Source organism: Sciurus vulgaris, assembly GCF_902686455.1.
Source record: "Sciurus vulgaris genome assembly, chromosome: 4".
NCBI lineage: Eukaryota > Metazoa > Chordata > Mammalia > Rodentia > Sciuridae > Sciurus > Sciurus vulgaris.
In genome coordinates, this window is record NC_136464.1 from 95,067,541 (window position 1) to 95,087,414 (window position 19,874).

General features: G+C 35.8%; 1 protein-coding gene across 9 annotated transcripts in view; it reads left to right on the forward strand.

Annotated features, from left to right (window-relative positions):
- Positions 1-3,112: 3,112 nt before the first annotated feature.
- LOC306659360 (zinc finger protein 33B-like) overlaps positions 3,113-19,874 on the forward strand; it is a 60,097-nt gene continuing 43,335 nt past the window's right edge. For 7 of the 9 annotated variants that reach the window (XM_079136824.1, XM_079136821.1, XM_079136823.1 and 4 more), the window contains exons 1-4: positions 3,113-3,196; positions 4,155-4,230; positions 5,818-5,962; positions 6,213-6,308. In XM_079136824.1, coding sequence (XP_078992950.1) covers positions 3,147-3,196; positions 4,155-4,230; positions 5,818-5,962; positions 6,213-6,308 — 367 coding nt within the window. In that variant the 5' untranslated portion in view covers positions 3,113-3,146. Of the gene's footprint in view, positions 3,469-4,154; positions 4,231-5,817; positions 5,963-6,212; positions 6,309-19,874 lie in introns of all 9 variants that reach the window. The other 2 variants (XM_079136817.1, XM_079136818.1) reach the window with 2 other exon arrangements.

The following is a 19,874-nucleotide window of genomic DNA, read 5'->3' on the forward strand; positions in this document are numbered from 1 at the left end:
GTTTTGTATTTCAATAGTGTCTGTCATGATAATTCCTTTTTCATCCTGAATTTTTTGAGTCTTCTCTCTCCTTCTCTTTGTTAGTGTGACTAAGTCTTTATCAATATGTTTATTTTTCAAAGAACAAACTTCTTATTTTGTCAATTTTTTCAATTGTTCTTTTGTTTCAGTTTCATTGATTTCAGCTCTGATTTTAACTATTTCCTGTCTTCTACTAATTTTGATGTTGACCTGTTCTTTTTCTAGGGCTTTGAGTAGGTCGTTTATTTGTGGACTTTTCCTTGTTTTATTGAATGCACTCCATGCAATGAATTTTCCTCTTAGTCCTGCTTTCATAGAATTCCAGAGATTTTGGTATGTTGTATCTTTGTTCTCATTTACCACTAAGAATTTTTTCTATTTCCCCCATAATATCTTCTGTTATACATGAATCATTCAATAGCATATTATTTAAACTCCAGGTATTGAAGTAGTTTCTGTTTTTTATTTTGTCATTGATTTCTAATTTCATTCCATATGATCTGATAGAATAAAAGGTAGTATCTCTATTTTTTTGTATTTGCTAAGAGTAGCTTTGTGGCATAACATATGATCTATTTTAGAGAAGGATCCATGTGCTACTGGGAAGAAAGTGTATTCACTCATTGATAGATAGAATATTCTAGTGTCTGCAGAGCATTATTGGTTCCAGAACTCCTCTTGAATACCAAATTCTGCAGAAGTACAAGTCCCTTGTTTAAAAGAACATAGTGATTTTACATAACCTGTACATATGCTCTCATATAGTTTAAATCCTCTCTAGATCACGTATAATAGCTAATATAATGTAAATGCTATATAAATAATCATCATCAGATAGGAAATTGTGATACAGAAAAAGAGGAAAAGAAAACTACATTGGAATACAGGAAACATGAACCTTTGAAATGCAGAACAAAGTTCTGAGCAACCTAGCCCATGTCCTTAGTCAGAAAACTTGCCCTCAGAAAGTAACATGATGTGGGTCATACATTAGCACAAGGAAAACTGACTTGAAATTGTATAACTCTACTCTCATTTCCTAGTTACTGTCCCTCTATAAATATTAACAGTCAAGACCAAATAGTTGCTGCCTCTCTTCTGGATATGGCTCAGTCTCCCTTAAATTTGAGTTCCATTCTATACCAAAGCTTCTCTTTCTCAAGATGTGTATTTCTTGCTTTACCCCAAAAGATGTTTCCCTCTTGAGAGAGTACACATTCTACCTTGAATGTGTATTTGCTTTCCTAAGTAAATCTGGTTTTTTCTTTGGTGGTGCTGAAATTCGTTTCCTTCACATATTCCAAGGAACTCACTTGTCCTCAGTCAAGGGTTCCCTCTTTGGAAACGCCTCTGATAACTATTATGCTATATTGTTTAGGGAATAAAGGAAACAAAGTCTGTATGTTAATCTTAAAAAAAAAAAAAAAAAAAAAAAAGTCCCGGACTGAGCTGCTTGTTTTTTCTACAACAAAATGTATCAGGCACTAAGTTTATGGTTTGTCTTTGGAGTCTTGGTTTAATTTTTAAAACTCATACAAACTTAGTGGGTTAAATGTTTCAAAATTTGAACACGTTAAATTTTATGCATAATCTAACATAAATTTATATATGTTCCTGATTGGGATGACATTCTGTTAGGAATACCCCATTGTTTCCTTCATTGTTTTGAAATGTAATATATTATTATTATTATTATGTTATTGTTATTTCATATTTTATTCAGGATATCACTAATTCTTTGTTTTATTTGTTCTAATTAGTTATACATGACAGTAGAGTGTGAAATTATGGCATTTGCTGGTAAATGGATGAAGTTGGAGAATATCATGCTAAGCATAATAAGCCAAATCCAAAAAACCAAAGGGCCGAATGTTTTCTCCAATATGGGGATGCTAATTCACAATAAAGTGGGGGAGATGCTAGGGAAGAATAGTGTTATTGTTACTTCTTTGTGATTCCGGTTATTGAAATCAGGGGTGCTCTACCATTGAGCTACAACTCCATCCTCTTTTTTTTTTTTTTTGAGAGAAGAAGTTGCCCAGTCTAGCTCTGAATTTGCCATCCTCCTGGCTCAGCCTCCCCAGTTGTTGAGATTTCAGGCCTGCCTCACCTGCTTGGCATACACTCATTATATTAAAAACAAAACAAAACAAAACAAAACAAAACCTCAATCATGGCATTGTACTTCCATGAAGCAGGTGCCAAATTATTTTACAAACAGCAACATTATACATATTGCTATTTCTTAGGGTTTTTTTTTTGGGGGGGGGTGTTACAATATACTCTGTTAATTTAGGTTTTTTCTTAATACAGATGAAGTTGACAATGGTCTTGTGTACAATACACTAAAAACTAAAGAGAAAAAAATACATTTTGAGTTTCTTATTGGAAATTTGTCAAAAAATAGTCTTTCTATTCACTAATTTCAGTATCGCAGAGAAAAAACTTGTGATATTATTTTCTTCTTTCGCATGTGTTCGTTTTCTGATTTACCTTCACTTTAGCGATTTTGTTGAATTAGCTTTTTTATCCCCCGGCTACTGCCCCCGCAACACAGAACCGCCGATGGTGTGAAATAAGACTCTTATTGTATGGATGTAATCTCCTTTCCAGTTTTGACAAAGTGAAATTGACAGGCGGCTTTCCTTTCCTTGACAGTTCTGTGTCTAAACCGCACAAGAGCCGCACAAAAAACTCACTCTGGGAGAGTCCCTAGCGGAACCTGGGATGCTGGCAGCTTGCAATACCAACACGGACCGCAAACCCAAGAGCTAAGACTACACGTCCCCCAAATCCCGAAGAATGGGTCGCGCGGCCTCACGGGAAAGGTAGTTTTCACTATTGGGGCCGATGGCGTTAGGCTCTGCGCGCGTTTTGCGCATGCCTCCTGCCGTCTGCTGCCTCTGCGATTCCGACTTCATTTCTGTTTTATTCAAGCATTAAGTGGGAGTTGGTCAGGTATTTGACTCTCCGTACTCTTCTGCGTTCAGTGCAGCACAGCTGGGGATTGACTGGTGAACACCCTGAAAAACTTGGCGAGGACCCAGGAGACCCCGAGCGGGCGGTCAGTGGCCTGTACCCGGCGGTCGGGATGTGAGGCCGCGTCACTACAGGTTGTCTCTGCAATGATCCAGTGGTGCGCTTGCCGAAGTTGTGTGTGTGGCCGCGAAAGGAGGTGTGCACATGCGCGAAGCGTACGTGGAGCTCCTTGCGGGGTCGCGGAGGGTGCTGCAGGGCCTGCCTGCGAGCATTCAAAGGACTCTTTCTCGCCCGCTGGCCACGAAGGTCGGGCTTGCCAGTCACTGCAAATTTCTTGATCAGTGTTGTTTAGCCAGGCTCTTTTTCCTTCGTTCTCCAGTCTACATTATGAACTGCTTCTCCATTATGTTCATCACTGCATCTTGATATATGCTATTTTTCTGTCTTTATTTTCTTAGGAGAATTTAGGTAGGATCTTCAAGAATTATCCATTTTTACTTCATTTGAAAATAAATTTTTTTAAAAAATTCTGAAAGTTTTTGACTTTTTCAGGGTCATACTTTGTTAGTGGCAAAGACCATTTTGTGATCTCCTGACTCCCAAACCAATACTTTCTACTTTGTCATATAAGTGAAAGGAAGTTTCTTATAAAACACATTTTTGAGTACCAACAACAAAGTTAAACTTAAAAAGCTTTTTTCCTCGTGAAGCATTATTTTTTATGGCTTTTTGTGAAGTCGCTAACCAAAGGTTAAATAACATTAGTAAGAAAAGTGATATAACTTAGTTCCAAGTATTTTTTACAAGAGTGAAGTGTTAGTTACTTCATTAGCTATATTAACATAATTAGCCAGTATTATTATTTAAAATTTTTTGTGAATTCTTAATATTCACAAGAGTGAATTCTGTTAAAATATGTAAGAAGCAAATATTAACTTTAAAAAAATGTGCTTAAGTACTACATGATTATATTAGAGTCAGGTGGTCTCTCATCATTCCTCCTGATTATTCTGAAGGGTCAAGGGGGACATTGACATTCTCCCACAGAAATCATTTTATCTAGTGAGTGAGTGTAGCTTTTTAGGGCAGGAAAATTCATGAGCTGCTGAGCAGGCCAGATCTTTCCTGACCTCATTCCTCTTCTTCTAACCCAGCTATGTCCTCAGTTGTCTGGTAAATGTATCTTCAGAGTTGTCTACATCTTTCCAAGAAGAGCACAGGATGAACAAGGTAAGTTGTATGTTTATTTGTCCCTCATGTGATTTTACAGTGGATTTTGAAAGATTTGTAAGAGTCAGAATGTGAAGATGAGAAAATGGTGGTAGGTAAAAACCCAACTTTACAGAAGTTGGAGTCTTATTATGTTAGTTCCAAGTTTTCATTCTTTGTCTGATAGTCTTGTTTTACAGAGATATGTAAATTAAAAATATACATAGCTAGTGAGCAATACTATTTATTATTTTGCGTGCTTTTAAAAAATGTGTCTTCAAGTGTAGATGATACATATTTTTCCTCCCACGTCACCAGTAGTTTCAGATCTGGCTGTGTGTAGTGTGTAGTTTATTCTTTCTCAAAGTTTAAATTGTGGTGTTTGGTACTTTAGTTGCCTCACGCCTTTCTTGAAAAAACTGGTTCTATAAATAAAAATCTGATCATATAATATGCTCCTATCTCTTCATTGGCTCTTCTCTTTCCACAGCAGTGATCCCTAAAATAAATGCACCCTAGAGGATGTCCAGATCGTCCATTTGGATATTTTCTACTGTATATCCTACAGTTGTTACAATAACAGTAGATCCAAAATCTTCCCATTTTCTTTCCATTTACACATCCTAATTATTATCTCTAAATTGAAGGATTAGAATCTAGAATATGTATTGCAGTGAAATAAAATGTTAGACATATATATATATATATATTTATATATTTGTGTGTGTGTGTGTGTGTGTGTGTGTGTTCTCTTCCTCTGAGCTACATCCTCAGCCCTTTTTAAAATTTTTGGACTCAGCCTTCAAGTAACTGGGATTTTTGGACTCAGCCTTCCAAGTAACTGGGATTATAGGTGCCCCATCACATCTGGCTGTCTTTCTACATTTTAAAACTTAAATGAGAAAGTGAAATTCATAAGAAATGAATTGAGAATTTATTTCTGTAGTTAGTGTTAATCTTTAGTGTTCAAAAATATTCTTGAATATGATAAATGATCAAATACTGTGGAGACTGTTGGTCAGAAATTACTTTGTAATGAATTCCTTGAATACTTTCATGGTCCTTTGTCTCATGATAGCACCAGTCCATGTTCTCATGCCTTCCTCTGCCATTTGTCCTTTGCTGATTTCTTCATTGTGTAGAAATTCCCTGCCTTTGCTTGTGCCATGTCTGGTTGAAGAATACTGCATTACTCTTCAACCAAAAGCTGTACTTTCTTAGTGAAGCTCAAAATAGAACTCATCTTGCTTTTTATTGATATGTTTATTTTGCATATACTTTCACTTTCCCATTTAGAACATTTCTGCATATTTTACATTTTCTTCTCAGGTTATATGGTTCTTAAATATAAAAAGATTTCTAACAGTCTTTATATTTCCACCTACTGTAATAATTCCAGGTATGTTGTGAGAACTTGCTAATTTTTTTCACATGAATTCATACCTTAATGCAATAGCCGAATATTCCTATTATTGTTTCCCTTTTCCTCCTAAAGTATGAAGCAAAACAAGTATTTTGTGAACTATCTTGATAACCTGTAAACAATAATCACAGTGAGGATCAGTTTCCTGTGTTTTTTTCCATGTCACCTAACTATGAACATTTCAGATTGAACAGAAATTCCAGGAGTCAGTGTCATTTAAGGATGTGACTGTGGGCTTTACCCAGGAAGAATGGCAGCACCTGGACCCTAGCCAGAGGTCCCTGTATAGGGAGGTGATGCTGGAGAACTACAGTCACCTTGTCTCAGTGGGTAAGACCTATTTACTGTGTAAGTCCAAATAGCTTTTCTTTAATTGTGAAATGTATGGGCAATCTGTATAGTTTAATAATATTTGAGATTAGAATTCAGAAAACAGTGTTGTTTGATCACTTATGGGGCATCAGAAGATAGTTGTGTTCACCTCTCTAGTAAAATGTTACAGTGGCAGTGGGTTTCCTTCTCTATCAGAGGCCCTGACATGTAGGCATCTGGCCAAGTCAGTAATTACATCCTGTTACAGGGTATTGTGTGACCAAACCAGAAGTGATCTTCAGGCTGGAGCAAGGAGAGGAGCCGTGTATTTTGGAGGCAGAATTCCCAAGCCAGAACTTCCCAGGTAAGTTAATCTCTATTGTGCAGAGGAACATAAAGAAATTTATTATTTTCTTGTAGTTAATTCAGAGATTGGCAATGGTGGAACATTTTTTAAGCATATCTTTTTAGGAGACTTAACCCTTACTGATTCTTAACTCATACCTCCAAATACCACTCTCAACTATTTTTTGATTCATTAAAAAAAAAAAAATCTCTATTTTTAGACCTGCCCATAATCCAGTCTTTGCCTGGCTCATGTTTACTCTTGTTTTTCTTGGTTACTTTGTGTTTCTCAAATCAGTTTCAGTTGCCTACTTAACTTCCATTGTTCTGTATTACTTCTGTTGTCACACATTCTTTAATACACTCATTTTTTTTTCCCTCTTTTTTATTGTGGTGCTGGGGATTGAACCCAGGGCCTCATGCATGCAAGACAAGTACTCTACCAACTCAGCTGTCCCCCCAGCCCAGTATACTCATTTTTTGACTCAACAAATATCTTGAGTTCTTGCTATGTGCTAATCATTTTCTAAGACCCCAGTATGTAGTAGTGAGAAAAATTACATGTCTAAATGAATTTATACAAATAGCACTAAATACATAAACAAATACTTATGTATATTCATTGTACTGTGGTGGTTGGGGAAACCTTAGTGTAGTCAAAGTTGGAGCAAAAATTTGAATGAAATGATTATGTGAGCCATGAAGACTCTGCCTTTTTTCAGCAGGTGAAATAGCAGCTGCTGAGTCCATGAACAGGAAGGTGCTTAGTGTTTCTAAGGAGTAACAAAAAGTCAAAAGGACTTTGGGGAATGATTGATAGAGAAGTAGCTGATATGTCACAGAGGTAGTTATTGTCCAGAAGATGAGAGAATCATAAACTTTGTTAAATAATTTAATATTATTGATGATTTTCAGCAGATAAGCAAATTGTAGTAAGTGATACGTATTATGTAAGATCTTTTTCAACTTTGTAGAGAAAACATTGAAATGGACCCAGGGGCACAGTACGTTCATTGGGAACCTACTGTTTTTCTCCATAGGAGTGATTATGGTGGCTAGGACTAAATTGGAAGGCATGGAGGTAAGGAAGAGTAATTTGATTCTCTTGATATTGAGAAAGAAGGGCAACAAAAAAAGACCTCACAGTTGTAACAGTACCAGATGGAGAAGAGAGAGAAATTTAAAGTATTTGAGGAAGAAACAACTGAAATCTTCTCAAATATAGCAAAAGCCATAAAATTGCACATTCAAGAATCTGAATATCAAGTAAGATAAATCCAAAGAAATCCATGCTGAAGACACATGATGATCAATTGTAGTCACTAATCATAATTAAATTCAAAGGAGACATTACCTGTAGGGAATGACAATGTATTTCTCATCTGACACTGTGGTGGCTAGAAGAAAGTAGTATCTTTTAAAGTACTGAAAGAGAATAGCATCAAATAAATATTCTATATGTGAAATGCAACTGAAGGCATTATTAGACAAAAATTAGCAAATCTATCTTTTAAAAAATGGCTAGTGTTCTAAGTAGAAAGCAATAAGACTTGAGACTTCAGAAAAGAAATTGTAAGTTGGCAAAATCGGGATAAATGTAATAAAGTAATCCTCTCATGAGTTTCTGAAATAATATTTGAAGGTTGGAGCAAAATTTAGAGTATCACATGACTCAGTGGTCTCTGTGTAGAAGAAATACAAGACAGTTATATTTAAGACATGGGGAGGGTGAAGGTATCTACATGGAATTACATTTTCTACAGTTCATATGAAGTGGTATAATGTTGATGTTGTTAAGCTGTGGCAAGTTACATATATTTTAATACCCAGATCAACTATTAAGAAAAAAACATAGAATGTGTTATACTTAGTAACACTAAAAATGCATTGATGAAATATAAGAAGATAAGATGAACAGATATGAGAAATTTAGAAACCAAATAAAATAGGAGCTAAGTGAGCAAAATTGTCATAAATATAACTGAGCAAAATATGCTAGATAAAATACAGATTGACCGCAAAGAAAACAAGAAATATAACTATAATATATGTTATCTGTAGAAAACTCAGTTACCAACATAGGTTGATTTTGAAAAAATAACTCGTACATAATTAATCAAAACGAGTTAAGAATGGTTTTGTTAATACCATATATGGTAGAGTCCAAAGCCATCCTTTATTTCTTTTTATTTTGCATAGGTTAGAAGTCATTCTACAATGTTGACTAGCACTGATGAAAGTGGGAATCCTTATCTTGTTCCTGATGTTAGGAGGAAACCCTTCTTTTAGTTGTGGAATTTGTATAAATGCCCTTTATCATGTTTAAGAAGTTCTTCTTTTCTTAGTGTGCATCATGAAAGGGATTGCATTTTTGTCAGATGCCTTTTCTGCATCAATCAAAATGATCATGTGGGGTTTTTTTGTTGTTGTTTTTCTTATCTTTTTTCATTTGTTCCTTTAGTGTAGTCTGTTACATTCATTTTCGTATGTTAAAATACTCTCCCATTTTCTGGGTAAGTCCCACGTGGCTATGGGATATAATCCTTTAAATATATGGTTGACCTCCTATGTTTTGCTGGTATTTGTGGGTATGTGTGCATGTGTTTGTTTCTGTGTGTGTGTGTGTGTGTGTGTGTGTGTGTGTGTGTGTTTAGTTTACCATCTAATTTTTTTCCTGTTTTATCTTTATCTGGCTTTTGTGTCAGTAACATTACTGACTTCTTAAAATTCATTAGGAAGTTATTCCTCCCCTCTAATTTGTAGAAGAATTTGAAAACTGGTATTTTTTTTTTAAGATTTTGCAACTTTTTCTTATAACTTTATCTATTTTTTATTGTTGTGCTAAGGCTCAAACTCACATGTTGTAGGCAAGCACTCTACCACTGAGCCACAACCCCAGCCCAAGAACTGGTATTCTTTAAATGCTAGGTAGAATTCATCTGTGAAGCTATCTGTTGCTTAACTTTTTCTGTTGGGCATTTTTTGATGACAAATTGAATCTCTTGCTATAGGGCTTGTGAGATTTTTCTCTTTCTTCGTATGTCAGTTTGTTTCTAAATATTCATTTCATCTTGTGTTATCTAATTTGTTAATCTATGACTGTACATGGTATATTCTCTTTATTTCTTATAGGTTAGTAAATAATACCTCTGTTTTCGTTTTTCACTTTAGTTATTCATGTTTTCTCCCTTTTTCTCCTTCTCAGTCTAGATTAAGATTTGTCAATTTTGTTTATCTTCTTAATAACCAACTTTTGGTTTTATTGATTCTCTGTATTGTTATCCTGTTCTCTAGTTCTAATTTTCACCATTTTATTTCAAGGTCTGTTTCTAATCTTTTATGTCCTACCTCCTGCTAGCTTTGGGTTCAGTTTCTAGTTACTTAATGTATAAAGTTAGGTTATTGACTTGGGAGTTCCTTATGCTTTTTTAGTATAGGTGTGTTCAGCTTTAAATTTTCCTCTGAGCACTGCTTTCACTGCACCCCTTAAGTTTTCATAAGTTGTGTTTCAGTTTTCATTGGTAAGCATTTTCTAATTTCCCCTGTGTTTTTCCTTTGACCTGTTCATTAAGGGTTTAATTTTCATATATTTGTGAATCTTCCAGTTTTCCTTATCTATTTCTAGTTTCATTCCATCATGATTGGAAAAAAAGAGTATAATTTCAGTGGTTTCAAATTTATTGAAACTGTGCAGGGGGCATATCACGAGGTTTATTTGATCATGTTTATTGACCATTTGTATTCTTTTGGGAAATATCTCTTTAGTTCTTTTGGCAGTTTATTGATTGTTGGCAGTTTATTGATTGATTTGGCAGTTTATTATTTGTTGTTGGTTTTGTTTTATTGTTTTTTTGGTGTTAAGTTTTTTGAGTTCTTTACATATTCTGAATATTGATGCTCTGTCTAAAGAGCAGATAGCAAAGCTCTTCCCCCATTCTGTAGGCTCTCTCTTCATACTCTTGCTCCCTTGCTGTTCCAGCTTTTTAACTTGATGCTGTCCCCCTTACTGATAATTGGTTTTATTTCTTACATTTTAGGAGTCTTGTTAAGGAAGTCAGTGCCTATGCCAATATATTGGAGTGCTGAGCCTACATTTCTAGTAGTAGTTGGAGTTTCCGGTCGAATTCTTAGATCTCTGATCCACTTTGAGTCAACTTTTGCCAGGGTGAAGGATAGTTTCATTCTTCTGCGTATGGACAGCCAGTTTTCCTAATGTCATTTGTCAAAAAGGCTATCTTTTCTCTAATGTGTACTTTGGCACCTTTGTTGAGTATTATACGACTGTATCTGTGGATTTGTCTCTGTCTTCTCTTCTGTTCCATTGGTGTCTTTTGTGTTTTTATGTCAGTGTCATGCTGTTTTTGTTACTATAGCTCTATAATATAATTTGAGGTCTGGTACTGTGATGCTTCTAGCATTGTTATTCTTGCTCAGGATTTGTCTATTTGGGGTCTCTTATTCTTCCAAATGAATTTTAGAATAGTTTTTTTTTTTTTTTTAGTTCTTTGAAGAATATCATTGGTATTTCGATGAGGATTACATTAAATCTATATAACTCTTTTGGTGGTACGGCCATTTTGACAGTGTTAATTCTGCCTTGTTCGAGAACATTAAAGCTCTTTTTATCTTCTAAGGTCTTCAATTTTTTTCTTAATTGTACTATAGTTTTCATTTTAGAGTTCTTCCACCTCCTTAGATTTATTCCCAAGTTTTTGTTTGTTTGTTTGTTTTAGTTTATTGAGAATAGTATGATTTTCCTGATTTCTTTTTCAGCAGATTCATTACTGGAATATTTGTGATTTTGATCATGTATCCTGCTACTTTGCTAGATTTGTTTATCAACTCTAGAAGGCTTCTGGTAGAGTTTTTCAGGTCTTCAAAATATATGATCATGACATAGCAAACAGATCATTTGACTTCTTTTTTTCCTATTTGTATCTCTTTCTTTCTCTTGTCCGATTGCTCTGGCTAGAGTTTCAAGGATTAAGTTGAATAGGAATGGTTGAGAGTAGACATCCTTGTCTTGTTCCTGTTTTTAGAAGAAATGCTTTCAGTTTTTCCTCCATTAGTTTTTAGTATGTTTGTTCTGAGGTTCATTGTATATAGTCTTTACAATGTTGAGGTAAGTTTCTTCTATGTCTAGTTTCTCTGGGGTTTTAAAATTAAATGTGTGCTGGACTTTGTCAGATGCTTTTTCTGTATATATTGTGATGATACATGATATTGTCTTTAACTCTTATTTATTTGGTAAATTACATTTATTTGGCTGTTTGTTGAATCAACTTTGCATCCCTGGGATGAAGGTCACTTAACCATGGTACACTATCTCCTTGTGTTTTTGAATGTGGTTTGCCAATATTTAAAGGATTTTTGTATATGTCATCTGGAATATTGGTCTGAAGTTTTCTTTACTTGATGTGTCTTTGTCTGATTTTGGAATCAGGGTGATTAAATATGGCAGTGTTCCTTCCTTTTTATTTCATAGAATAATTTAAGGAGAATTGTCATTGGTTCTTTAAAATTCTGGTAGAACTTGGCTGAGAATCCATCCAATCCCAGGATTTTCTTTGTTGGAAGTCATATAATTGCAGATTCAGTTTCATTGCTTGACATTGATCAGTTTGTTTTCTATATCCTCATGAATAGGTCATATGTGTCTAGGAATTTGTTAGTTATCTTCAAGATTTTCTAGCTTATTGGAGTTTATATTTTCAAAATAGTTCCTAATGATCCTCTGGATTTCAGACATCTTTGGCGGTATCTCTTTTACCTTCTCTAATTTTGTTGATTTGGGTCTTCTCTCTTTTTTGATAGTTTGGCTAGGGGTTATCAATCTTGTTTATCTTTTTATGGAACTAACCATTTGTTTCATTGATTGTTTCATTGTTTTTTATTCTCAATTTCATTAATTTCCACTCTGACCTTAATTATTTCCTATCTTCTACTGATTTTGCTATTTGTTTCTTTTTCTAGCACTTTTAGGTATTACATTAGATTATTATTTGGTATCTTTCAATTTTTTAAATGTAGAAGCCCATTGCTATAAACTTTCCTCTTAGAACTGCCTTTATACTGCCCCCAGAAATTTTGGAATGTTTGTAGCTCTATTCTTGTTTCTATGATTTTTTTTTTAAATTTCTCCCGATTTCATCTGTGATCCATTCCTCATTTGAAAATGTGTTGTGTAATCCCCAAGTGTTAGAATGGTTTCTGTTTTTATTTGTTGTTTTTAATTTCTGATTTCATTCCATTATGATCTAATAAGAGGAAAGGAAATTTTCTGTTTTTTGTATTTGCAAAGATTCGCTTTGTACCCTAAAATATGATCTATTTTAGAGAAAGTTTCATGTGATGCTGGACATAAAGTGAATTCAGTTGTTGATGAATGAGACATTCTAAAGAGGTTTGTTAAGTCCATTTGAATAATAATATTTTAGTACTGAAGAGTCTTAACTTATGTTTGGATTGACCTGTGTGGTGAGAGAAGTATTTTGAAATCACCCAGTATAATTGTATTGTGATCTATTTGATTCTTTATATTGAGAAGTGTTGTTTCATATATGTAGGTGTGCTGATATTGGGGCATAAATATTTACAGTCATTGTATCTTGTTGAATGATTCCTCAACTAGTATGAAATGGCCTTCTTTTTCTCTGATTTATTTGACTTGAAGTCTCCCTTTATCAGATGTGAGAGTAGCTACCCTGCTGGCTTTTGGTTTCCATTTGAATGGTATATCTTTTTCTATCCTGTGTACCTTCAGTCTGTGGATATCTTGCCTCTAAGGTGAGTCTGTTGTAAACAATATGTGTTTGGGTCTTGTTTTTTAATTTATTTTTTCTTTTCTTTTAAGTTGGTTTCTTTTTAGTTATACATGACAGTGGAGTCCGTTTTGATATAGTTATATAAGCATGGAGTTTATCTTATTCTGTGCTTTCTATGGAGTTTTTAACTTGGTTTATTGTTTCCTTCATTTCAAGGATTTCTGTTTTTTTTTTTTTTTTCAGTATCTCTAACTCTTTATTGAAATGATCTCTTGCTTCCCGTATTTGCTCTTTTAACTGTTGATTGGTGCAATCATTTAATGCCTGCATTTTGCTCTTTCATCTCCTACTTCCAGTGCCTGCATTTGCTCTTTCATCTCCTACTTCAGTGCCTGCATTTGCTCTTTCATCTCCTACTTCAGTGCCTGCATTGCTCTTTCATCTCCTCATTTGCTTCCCTGATTGTTTTAATTATGTACATTCTGAACTCCCTTTCTGATATTTCTTCTGCTGTGCTGTCATTGGGTTTTATTGATATAGTATCTAGGTTTGTTTGGGACATTTTCTTCCCTTGTTTCTCATATTGGTCAGATGTCAGTGGGACTCTGAGATATTGCAGATTTCCTCTATTGGCTTATAGTGTCCCTGTAGATCTCCAGTGTATCACCTCCCAGCCTTCAGTAGCCTGAAGTCTTGGAGGAACTTGATAATGCAGTGCTTCCGAAGAACGCTGCCCCTAGCCCGCTACTGGTTCCAGGGCTTGGAGCTGGCTCTGTGCGGAAAGGCTCTCACTGGGGGACCTGCTCTGAGAAGCTGGCCATGTGGGAGGAGCCACCGCGGAAGTGAAGCAGGGCTACTGGGGAAGACTCTAGCTGCCCTGCTCTGCTCTGATAAGCTGCTCCTATCAGGCCTGCCGCCCAGGCCGAGCTTCACTCGGTGGGGAAGACTCACCCTGTTGCTCTATTTTAGTCTGAATCTCTCAGTGCCTCCCCTTCTTGAATCCTGGGTTCTGGAGCGACAGGAGATGCAGTCACCCTCTAGTCCACCATCTTGGATTGCCCCATGGAAAGAGCCTGCAGCTGGAGAGGACAGGGCCACCTGGAGAAGTCTCTGGCTGCTCTGCCCTGGTCCCAGACGCTGCCTGCGGGTCCTCTTATTCTAATTAGGACCCCAGTCTTGTGGATATACATAATGGTGAGATTCACTATGGTCTATTCACATATGTATGTAGGAGAGTTATGTTAGATTCATTCCACTGTTTTTCCTTTTCCTACCCACTCCCTTCCCTTCATTCTCCTTTGTCTAATCCAGTGAACTATTCTTCCCCTCCCTCCCTTTTGTGAATTAACTTCCACATATCAGGGAAAACATTGAACCTTTGGATTTGGGGGATTGGCTTATTTCACTTAGCATGATAGTCTCCAGTTCCATCCATTTACTGGCAAATGTCATAAAGTCATTCTTAATGACTAATACTCCATGGTGTATGTATATCACATTTTCTTTATCCATTTATGTGTTGAAAGTCCCCTAGGTTGTTTCCATAGCTTAGCTATTGTGAATTGTGCTGCTATAAACATTGATGTGACTGCATCACTGTAGTATGCTGATTTTAAATCTTTTGGATATAGAGCGAGATGTTGGATAACTGGATCAAATGGTGGTTCCGTTTCAGGTTTTCTGAGAATTCTCCATACTGCTTTCCGGAGAGTGGTCACATCAGTTTGCATGTGTCTTGTTTTTTAATCCAGTCTGCCAATCTATATCTTTTAATTGGAGAGTTGATACTATTTATATTAATTGTCATTACAGAGAGATGATTTTTATTTCCTGACATTTTGGGTTATTTCTGATGCTTAATTCACACTTGATTCTTCTTTAATTAGCTGTTCTTCTAGTGTGATTTGTTCTTATGCTGATTTTTATTTTTTATTTTTCATTTCTTATGCACAAAATAGATTATTATGTTTTGTAATACAGGCTTTGTAGTTATGAATTCTTCTAGTTTTGGCTTATCATCATAGATTTTTATTTCATCTTCAATTCTGAAGGCTAGTTTTGCTGCATATAGCAATCTTGATTGGCACCCATTTTTTTTTCAGGGCTTCGTATATATTATGGTAAGCCCTCTTGGCTTTTAGGGTCTGGACTGAGAAGTCAGTTGAAATCTGAATTGATTATCTCTAGATATGGCTTGCTGATTTTCTCTTGCAGCTTTTAAAAATCTATCCATATTTTGTATGTTAGATATTTTATTATGTTATGTTTTGGAGAGGATCTTTTTTGATCTTGCCTATTTTAGTCTTATATTTGAATTTCTATCTCATTCCTAAGATTTGGAAATTTTCAGATAGTTTTTCATTGAAAAGATTGTATATACCTTTAGTTCATATTTGGAGCCTTCTTTTTAACCCTAGTGATTCTTATATTTTGTCTTAGTGTTATCCCAGAATTCTTGATACTCTGGTCATGGTCCCTTAACATCTTTCTTATTGTTGACTATTTTCAAGATTTTATACTTCGTCTTCAAACCCGAGAATCTATCTTCAGAGTGGTCTGATCTTTTGGTAATGTTTTCCATTGAATTTTTGATTTGAGGATTTCTATTTGGTTCTTTTACAGAATCTTTCTTTATTGAAATGATCTTTCACTTCCTGTATTTTCTAAGTACATTCCTTACATCTTCTTCTAGCTCATTGAACATTTTCGCTGTGAACTTTCTAAATTCTTCCTCTGACATTTCATCTACTGTGGTGTTGCTGAAGTGCTGTGGGCTGTTTGAGGTGGTTTGTTCCCTTGCTTTTTTATTCTGCTTGCATTTCTACCCATATGTTGGAATGATTATTACTTCTTCATTTATGTAAGGGACTATTCAGTGAACTTCTTTCTCTTGAAAACCCCAGACTGGATGACTGTCTAGATATCAATGCTTTCACTCAACCTGTATCCTCTGCTGTTCCCAGTATCAACACCACTTTGAGAGAAAACACTAAACCCCATTTACTACAATCACTTCAGAGCAAAGCCACACACTAATCAACCTTAAGAAAAACAGAAACTTGTTGAAAATATTCTCCACTGTTCCTCTAATCCAGATATAAACTTGTAGTAATATTCTGGAATAAGTTGAAAAATTAGTTATTAAAGATAGTGAAATTGCTATTGTATCATATAGGGTTTGAAAATGGAAGAAGAGAAAAATTGGACTGAAAAAGAAAATAATAATACCCAAGGTAAAATGAAGAAAAGGGTGGTGGGTGAATTTGAGGGAATAGCAGGTAATGTAAGAGGAGCAAGTGTAACATGAACTAAGAAAACAAGGAATGATTCCAATTAAAGATTTAAAACATTAGAAGAAATACAATCAAATGGGTCAGTGATATAGTACTGAATATTAGGGTAACAACTATCCAATACAAAATGAAGAATAATATATGTATGATCAAAATTTGCATTAGATCTATTATAGTAAACCATGCCAAGGAAGAGAAAATACTTATTTGAATCTTCTTGGTTTGGATTTTATCAGGACTTGGGATAGAAGAGTAAAACACTCTTCAGCTTTTGGATCTTCTTAGATATGCTGGGACACAGGAGCTTCTTCCCTGGTTGCTGTGGATTTCTCAGCTTGTTATTGTTCCTTAAACCAGGGACTTGACACTGCATGCTTGGAGGGTGCTGTGTGCTGTGTTTTATCTGCTGGCTGTTTCTTTTGGGTACAGGAGCATAGGATGCTGTTGCTCTGACTTCTTTGGGGGTTGTTGTATACTTAACTCTACTCTGCAGGGCTTCCTTTAAAATGGCATAAAGCCTGGTGGCTGTCTAGAAGTGTGATTGCAGGCTCTCTGTATGTAGTCAGTGGTACAGAATTGTGCACCTGACTGATGTATGTTTCTCAGGTACCATACCTTTGGGAAAGAGTCAGTTGGGCCACCTCTGACTGAGCCCTCGTGCCCTATAGTTGTGAATCGTGGATGTTGGATCCCATTGTTGCCTGAGGTCCCTGTAGTGGCTTTGCCCCATTGTTTTAGTTAGTGTTTTCTCTGCTGCAACCAAAAGACCTGACAAGAACAATTTTAGAGGAGGCAAAGATTATTTGCATCTCAGTTTCAGAGGCCTTGCTCTGGCCAAGGTGTAGTAGAACAAGAGTGTGTTGAAGGAAAGCGACTCAGGACATGGCATCAGGAAGCAGAGAGAGTTGAAAGGGACAACATATATACTCCAAGGGCATGCCTCCAATGACCTACTTTGTCCATCCACACCCTACTTACCTTTACTGGGTTAAGGTTCTCATAATCCAATCATTTATTTCACCTTTAAACCTTTTTGCATTGTCTCACACATGAGGTTTTGGGGGACACCTCACATCAAAACCGTAACACCTGTAAATTTAGAACTTCATTTGCCTATTAGGTTAGGAGAATCTTGGCTCACTGGTACTTCTCTTGGAGACTTGTCATAACCACCTTAGGTACTCTGGGAAAGTATCCAAGAAATTGTAGTAAGTTGGGTTTTGAGACCCAGACGACCAAAATGCTAAACAGTGCTGTTGTTTTTTACTTCTACTGGGAGGAGCAATGTAGCCTCAAGCCTACAGGACTGGCAGAGAGGGCCCTAACTACAGCTGCTGCCCTTAGCCTCCACTTGCAAGCTGTGTCACTCCACATGTATCGAGCCATACCAGTGTTTTTGTGAGACGGAGTTCTCAGTGTGTTGTGCAGACTGGTCCTGAACTCATGAACTCAGATGATCCTTCTGCTTCAGTCTTCCAGGTATCTGGGACTACAATTGTGTGCATCCATTTCCATCTTTATAGTCTTCTTGAAATGACAGCATAGAGGTGGAGACCAGATTTTTGATTTTTAACTCTTCTTTACAACCTTTATTTCCCTAATCCCAATAGCAATGTCTTCATCTCCTGTTGAAGAAACAGACCAATATCTCTCATGAATATAAATGGAAAAGTTCAAATAGACTCCAACGCTCCAGTTTTTTATAAAAAAACTTACACATCATGATCAAATAGTATTTAACAGGAACTAAAGTCCAGTTTATCATTCAAAAGTTAACATAATTCACCACATCATTAGGTGACAGAAGAAAATCATGATCATATTAGTTGATGCAAAGGAAACATTTAACAAAATCTAAAACCATGATTAAAACTCAGGAAACTAGGAATTAGGGGGCAACTTCCTCAATTTTATTTAAATATCTACAAAACAGCTATCACAAGCGTTATACATAATGGTGAAGAACTAGAACCTTTCTAATTCGAAGATAAGGAAAAAAGCAAGGATGTCCTCTCACCACTCTTGTTCAGTGTCTTACTGGAAATCATAGTTAATTCTGTAAGATAAGAAAATGAAAATTATACAAATGGAAAAGGAAGAAATAAAATTCCTGTTGTTTGCAGAGGCATAGTTGCTCAAGTGGAAGTTCCTAGAGAGAATTTACAAACTCCCCACATAAATCAGCCATAGTGAAGTTGAAGGATACAAGCTTAATATACAAAAACTAGTTACTTTTTTCATTATATAATTTTATTATTACTCTTTATTTTTGAGTTGTAAGAGTTCTTTGCCTATTGTTTACCAGTCTGTTATGGTTTGGATGTGAGGTGTCCCCCAAAAGCTCATGTGTGAAACAATGCAAAAACATTCAGAGGTGAAAAGATTGGGTTATGAAAGCCTTAACCCAATCAGTGAATTAATCCCGATAGGGATTAACTAAATGGTAATGGAAGGTGGGTTAGGATGTGGTTGGAAGAGGTGGGTCATTGGGAGTGTGCCTTTGGGATATATATTTGGTGAGCTGAGCTTAGTCTCTCTGCTATCTGCTCATCATGTGAGCCACTACTCTCTCCATACTTTTCTGCCATGATGTCCTGCCTCACCTTGAGCTCTGAGGAATGGAACAGCTAGCTATTTATGGAACTGTGACCTCTGAAACCATGAGCCCCCAAATAAACTTTTTCTCCTCCAAAATTGTTCTTTCCAGGTCTTTTAGTCAATGACAGCAAAAATGCTGACTAAAAGAAGTCCCTAATGTGCCAATAATTTCTCCCATTTTTAGGTTGCCATTTCTGTCTTGACTTTGTGTTCTGTAGTGGGGTATGTTTTTTACACAATCCAAAGTTCCTCCACATTTTTTTTTTTTTTTAATTCTCATGCAGTCCATTTTGTCTGTTTGTTGTTGTTACATTTTGGTAGTATATCTGAAATGGCTTTGTCTATTCTTTACCTTTTAAATTTACCTCTTAAATTTAGGCCAGTGATCCATTTTCAATTAATTTATGCTAGTATGTCAAGAAGGGAATTATTTTCATTGTTTTTCATGAAAATATCCAGTTGTTTCAGCATCATTTCCTGGAAAGGCTATTTTTCATCACTGAATTGTTTCAGCATCTTTGTGGACTTTGAATTTCATTCTATGCTGTATATAGTTCTTAGATCTGATTGCTTTCAGTGTCTTCTATTTTCCTAGTTAATATTTTGCCCAGTTCTGTGCATTACCAGAAATGGATTATTCAAGCCTGCACTTACTACTGTTTGTTTATAGATTTTTCCTTTCAATTCTGTCAGTTTTTGCTTCATGTAGCTTTGAGGTTCTGTTGTGTTGAAAGCTTATATGCTTAGAATTGTTTCTTTTATTGACTAACTTCTAAAAAAATTATTATAAAATTGCCCCTCTGCCTCGTCCAGCGAGTACAATGAAGACTCGGCTCTCAAATGAAGTTTTAAGGTCTTTATTTTTATGGGAGAGCTTCTGAGCCGAGTGCCTGGTTCTTCCTCCTCCTCCACCGCCGCCGTCTTCTTTTT